Source organism: Petromyzon marinus (assembly GCF_048934315.1).
Source record: "Petromyzon marinus isolate PM22_M1 ecotype Great Lakes invasive population chromosome 78 unlocalized genomic scaffold, UKy_Petmar_22M1.pri1.0 chr78_unloc.1, whole genome shotgun sequence".
Lineage (NCBI taxonomy): Eukaryota > Metazoa > Chordata > Hyperoartia > Petromyzontiformes > Petromyzontidae > Petromyzon > Petromyzon marinus.
In genome coordinates this window covers 125,851-132,255 of record NW_027422625.1, presented here as the reverse complement: position 1 = coordinate 132,255, position 6,405 = coordinate 125,851, and the positions used below count along the sequence as shown (strand labels likewise).

Here is a 6,405-nt window from a genome sequence, read left to right as displayed (position 1 = left end):
GGGCCTGGCTCATTAACATAATTTATTCACGTAGGAGCCGCTCATTGTGGGAGGGGAGTGTCATCGTTCCCCATAAGTGACGTCATGTCACCTCCTGCTGCCGCGTGACGTCACGAGATAACAGGAAGCTGCTGCTCCGCCCGTGCACTGAAATCCGAGGTGAGAAATTCTCATCGCGGTTGTGGTGGTTGTGGTAGTTGTTGTGGTGGTGGTGCTTGTTGTTTACCGAGGTAGAGCCTCGCTCTCCATCTCGTAGGGATGTCAATTGAGTAGCAGCGAGCATGGAAGCGATGTCCAGGTTGGAACTTTACAGCGCGGGGCCTAGCCAAGCGGGGCCTTGCCTCCTGCCCTCGCCTGATCGCGTTTGCTTCAATTCTCTCGCTTAAGTTTAATTTGTCTTCACACGGCTCGCCACTTTGTCACTTTGTTTTACTTTTTAATATTCACGCAGTTTTTATTTCATTCTTTTTTTTTACCAGGCCAAGCCCGCTTGAGCTGCTGTACCGCTTTTGTTTTCAGAAGCGACCTGCCCACAACACAAGGTGAGGCTCGTCAACAGCGTGGCGGTGTTCACTCTGGGCGCTTGGCGGTGTTCACTCTACTTGGTGGAGTGAGGAAGCATTAATTCTGAGCAGGTGAAGGTGGCCAGGCGTGGGTCTGAACATACCACCACCTGTGAACCATGCCAGTGCGTGACAGTGGTGGAGCCAGTGGGGGTGGGGTGGCACGTGTTCCCCCAACGATCCGATCGGATCATTGGGGTTTATTAGTAACTCGCTTCACTACCCGGCTTCTTCCGGGACCTGGATTCTTGTCTTGGATGAATTTAAAATGTCCAGTCTGGAAGCTACCCACATGCCAAATTTCAAGTTTGTTGCATGTTGGGAAGTATGCTGAACATTTCAAACAGACACAAATTCACACATTTCCCTTTTATAAATATAGATAAATCAGCGTTTTGCGACCCCCACTGCCACCGTGTGGCATATTATTACGTGCCAGGGACTCTATGATAGGACAACAGTCCGAGTCCATAATTGGCAATAAGTAACGGCAAAGCAGTTACAAGCAACTTGCAGAATTGTGCGCAGTTGCGTATACAGTACACGACTTCCCTGATGGCAAACACCTTCAGCGAGCGCGATGCCGATCACACGCGTCCAATAAAAAGCAAGGGACAAATCCTTAGTTACTAACAACTCCTTATCAACAACTCCTTACCAACTCCTTACTAACAACTCCTATCATTTTTCATTGCTGGAGGGGTCGCCCCCCCCTACCTGAAAATCCTCGCTCCACCTCTGAGTGCGTGACAGAGTCAAGTTTGTATTTGCAGTAAAGTCTTAACTCTATTGAGCACGGAGGTTATATCAAAACGGTTGTTTATTTTTTGTTTTCCTCTGCAACTCTTTGTAAGAATGTAGTCAGGAAGTTATCACAGCACACGTGCAGCTGAAGTCAGAACTGTTCATCCCAGCATTCAAGGACATCTGTGCCTGGCTTCACACCTCTAAGTTGCAATTGAACATTAATTTATGCATAACACAAATAGTATTATTTCCATACCCTTTGCTATGTCAGCTGAATTTAGTTTTCATAAATATTCCTTTTGAAGCCAGACAGCCGAAATTGTGTGCTCTGAGTTTTGGGTTAACATTCATTTTGAAGACACGAGGGCTTCCAGGCACGTTTGTGACATTTGCCCTCTCATTGTGTGCCTTAACAGCCCGTGTGATGAATTTGGGACACTTCTTCACTATATTATGAATATAGTGGTCCGTTTATCGTGGGGGATAAGTTCTAAAAATAACCCGCAATAGATGAAATCTGTGAAGTAATCAGCTTTATTTTTTACAATTATACATGTTTTAGGCCATAAAACCCCTAACCACACACTTATATACACTTTTCTCAGATAGGCATTAACATTTTCTCACATTTCTCTCTTATTTAAACACTCTCAAAGTTCAAACTTTCGCAGATTTAAAAAAATAAGTACAATATTAGTAAATGAAACCAAAGATCAAAACCTGTTTTCAAGCCCAAACATTTTTAACAAATTAAATTTTAATGATCAATCTACGAGGTTTGACACATAAATTATTACCAGTAGCTCGCGTATTTCACAGCTCCTCTGAAGGTGCCTCTTTGTCCTGGCGCCGCTCCGCTGTAACGTCTTTTTCCTCTGAAGGCCTTGTTGCAGGTGTTTTTTCCGAGTGCAGAACATAGTTATGGGTAGTTGTTGGCGCTGTTTTTTTCTTCTGGGTCAGAAGATTCTTATAAACAGACATGCCACCTTCGATTATATTTGAAAACTGTAATGAACGGAACATCAAAGGGTCCCATTCTTGCGCAGCTCTCTGAAGTTCAGTGGCCATTCTCACCATGGTTGCCAAGCGATCAAGTGTTAGTCCATCCTCCTCCTCTTTATCAACACTTGTGTCCTCTTCTTCCTCTTCTCCATCATCCTCACTTGGTGGCTTTGTCATCTCTGCCAGGTCTTCATCAGTCAGCGGTTGTGAGTGGGCATCAATCAGGGCATTAATGTCATCGGGAGTCATATCATTAAAGCCATCTCCCCCAAGCTGTTTAGCCAGATTCACAGCTGTATCTACCGCAGAGTGATGGATCTCATCAAGAGAGCATCCGGTGGGGTTGTGCACTGCCTCTGGCCACAGTTTTTTCCAGCAGACATTTAAAGTTTCAGTTTTCATCTCATGAATGGCCCTCTGAATGTTTTGGAGACATGATGCAATGGTGTATTCATGCCAGGAGGCTTTTAGTGAGAAATCTTAATCCGAGTCCATAGCCTCAACAAGATGCTGCAGGGTGTTGCGCGTATAGAGCGCTTTGAAAGCGCGGATGATGCCTTGGTCCAAGGGCTGAATCAGCGGTGTGGTGTTTGGCGGGAGAAATTCAATTTGCACACCATCATACGACAAATCATCAGCGTGGCCTCCGGCGTTGTCCACGAGCAGAAGCACTTTAAAATCCAGTCCTTTTCCTCTCAAGTAACGCTTGACTTTCGGAATGAAACAATGTTGGAACCAATACAGATTGAGCACTTTTGTCATCCAAGCCTTTGCGTTGTGCATCCAGTAAACGGGCAATGTATTCTTATTTTGGTTTTTTAGGGCTCTCGGATTTTTTGACCTATAAATAAGCCCTGGTTTTATCATAAAGCCCGCAGCATTTACACACATAACCAGAGTCACACGATCTTTTTGGGCTTTAAATCCAGAGGCTTTGGCTTTGTCCTGCATTATAAAGGTGCGAAAGGGCATTCGTTTCCAAAATAAGCCTGTCTCATCCATATTAAAAACTTGTTCAGGCTTATATCCCCCTTCCTCGATGATCACTTTACATTTGTTCACGTATGCCTCTGCTCCAGTGGTATTTGCAGAGGCGGCCTCTCCATGCAGAGAAACACTTTTAAGTCCAAAGCGTTGCTGGAATTTGTCAAACCAGCCCTTGCTGGCATTAAACGGGCTTGGTTCTGCGTGAAAAGCACTCTTTGATGGCCCGGGCTCCGCATCATCTTGCTCCTCGCTGTCAGCAAAGGTTTCATAAAGTTTTTTAGCTTTTGTGCGGATGATGTTGGTGTCCAGCGGAATGTTCTTTTTCCTTCTGTCACTGATCCACAGAGCTAAAGCAGACTCCATCCTTACGATGGCCTTGATGCGGACAGTTACAACCCTTTTTGCATCCCTGTTAAAACTTATTGCTGCTGTCGTCCTTATGTTATTTTCCTCCTTTATGTAACGAACCAAAGATTCATTTATTCCATAATGGTGCCCTACAGCCGCGTAACTTCTACCTTCCTTTAGCATGTCCAGAAGTTCAACTTTTTCTGCGATGGTTAGCATCTTCCTCTGCCTTTTGGGTGCGACCGCAGGTGCCTTTTTCCTTGCAGTTCGTTTCATCGACATTATGGGTTTTTTCGGGTAGAAAACTTGCAAACATACAGCACTTCAGAGTCACACTGCTAGCGATTGAACATTTATGTAAATCTGGCTAGCCGAACGCATTCTGTACTCCCTTAGCTAATCAGGACGCAGAACACATGTGCGGTTCTCCCTTAGCCAATCAGGACGCCGAACACAATGCGCGTTCATACTGTACGCAAGAAAAAAAAGCATGCAAAATTACACTAAAAAAAATCCGCGAAACAGCGAGGCCGCGAAAGGTGAACCGCGTTATAGTGAGGGACAACTGTATATGAATATAGACATGTTGTCACGTATGACTATGTGTATGCATTCCTCTGTGCATCGATACTGATGTGTAGATGGTGTGGATATATTATTTTTTCTGTCTGCAGCTGTTGCTTCCTCTTTCGCTTCCTCTGCAGAATTGGTCTGATGGAGCAAAGGCACTCGGCGCAGCTCGGTGCAAAAAGGCAACAATGCGACCGGTGTGCATACAGCACGGATCGTACTGAACATTTGACACGGCACCAGAGAACTCACACGGGAGAGAAACCCTTCAAGTGCAGTGTGTGTGGGAATGCGTTTGCACAGTCATCTACTCTTGTAACACACCAGAGAACGCACACGGGAGAAAAACCCTTCAAGTGCAGTGTGTGTGGGAAGGCGTTTTCAGATCCATCTTCTCTTGTAGCACACCGGAGAACACACACGGGAGAGAAACCCTTCAAGTGCAGTGTGTGTAGGAAGGCGTTTGCACATTCATCTTCTCTTGTAACACACCAGAGAAGACACACGGGAGAGAAACCCTTCAAGTGCAGTGTGTGTGGGAAGGCGTTTGCACATTCATCTACTCTTGTAACACACCAAAGAACACACACGGTAGAGAAACCCTTCAGGTGCACTCCGTGCGGGATGGTGTTTGCACGTTCATCAAATCTTCAAGTACACCAGAGAACACACAAGCATGAGAAGATCCACAAGGAGTGGAGTCTGCAATCAGCTTGTGAAAGTCAAAGTGCCGCAATGAGCCCATCCCTCATGAAACAAGAACCGGAAGAATATCCCAGCTTGGAAACTTTTAAAGGTATCGAGGTTGAATGTGAAGAGGTGAAGGTGAAATGTGAAGAAGTGAGGGTAAAATGTGAAGATGAAGATTCAACTCCAAAATTGGACCTTCACATCGATGGAGGCAACGTGAAGCAGGAGGAGAATTCTGACTGTGAGGCAGAGCGAGGCAACTCCCAGCAGTTTGTGGAAGTGGAGGTGTGGGTGGACTTCCTAGACAATACAAAGTTAAATGGAGACCCGGTAGATGTGTAAGCCAGAGACGATGCCGCTCCAATAGATGCACCTTTGTCACAGGCCTTTAATGACAATCATGTGAAGTTGAACACTCAATTCCTGGTTCAACCTGCAGGGTAAGAGCGGCCAGTCTTTGTGGACCTGTAGGTTGGGTAGATCTCTAACCCGGAGTGAGAGCCAATAAGCTCCCAAGCATTCACAAGGTTTTAATAATTGCATTTGGCAATTTGTAGTTTTGTATCGTATCTCGTCTCAAATACTCAAAGAGCATCCCCAACTAGCAGCTGCCCCTGTGTGGCACAAGGTGGTGGCCCTGCACCGGCCTGTATGTGGACAAGAGCCTGTCTGTCGGGGGCGATGGTTGATGTGGCATCTCAGTTGTGGAGTTAATGTTTAGAATTTGCTAAATTTTGACCGAGACACCAGCATGCAATGGCCTACTCATTTTGAATGGCGCAATAGTATGTTGTACATACACTGTTAAGCAGACGGTGCGTATTTTTTTAAATAGCTTCTTGTTAGTACGATGTAACCTGATGCAGTATATTTCACTGCAGTAATTAAATTTTGTTAATATTCCTGTGAATCATTTAGAATGAATACTTGTCTGATTGTGTGCGTACATGTAACATTTTGTCTGTAAGGGTCAAACATTGATTAAGTGATGTTAGGACAAAGTGTGTGTTTTGAAAGTAACCTGTACAGATAACTCAGGTGAGGCTCATTGTTCTTGTGATACAGGTCAGAGGGTATTTTTGTGTTTTCAGGAAGCATCTCCCTCTGGAGCAACTCATTGTCTTTGAAATATGGAGCACACTCGGATCATTCATCAGTTACAAGGCATACCACTCAAAAGTTACGCGTAGAGGAGATACATTCTCTACAACACGAATTATCATTTAGTATTACGTGTTGACATAGATTTTGTTGAATTAGGACTAGAAATGGTCCTTGCTGATTAACGTCTGGATGTTCACAACCAAGGGTTGAAGCAAGCCTGACCGCCTGCGGCGCCCCTCAACTATTTATGGCCTTGGGCCAGGAAAGTCACGAAAAGAATTGCACACGAACGACGCCTCCACGCAAGCTCCCGATGCTCCGTTTTGAAGTTTGAAAATGAAACAACTTTGAATTGCATTATTTTTTGAATTAGATAATTTTATTTCTTAATTAA

The 6,405-nt window shown here is 44.8% G+C and overlaps 1 protein-coding gene across 6 annotated transcripts in view; it reads left to right on the top strand.

The window, feature by feature from the left end:
* LOC116958482 (uncharacterized) overlaps positions 1-6,405 on the top strand; it is a 40,782-nt gene continuing 34,377 nt past the window's right edge. The window contains exons 1-3 of one of the 6 annotated variants that reach the window (XM_076058714.1): positions 166-298; positions 480-542; positions 4,322-5,817. In XM_076058714.1, coding sequence (XP_075914829.1) covers positions 282-298; positions 480-542; positions 4,322-5,249 — 1,008 coding nt within the window. In that variant the 5' untranslated portion in view covers positions 166-281 and the 3' untranslated portion in view covers positions 5,250-5,817. The other 5 variants (XM_076058715.1, XM_076058706.1, XM_076058713.1 and 2 more) reach the window with 5 other exon arrangements.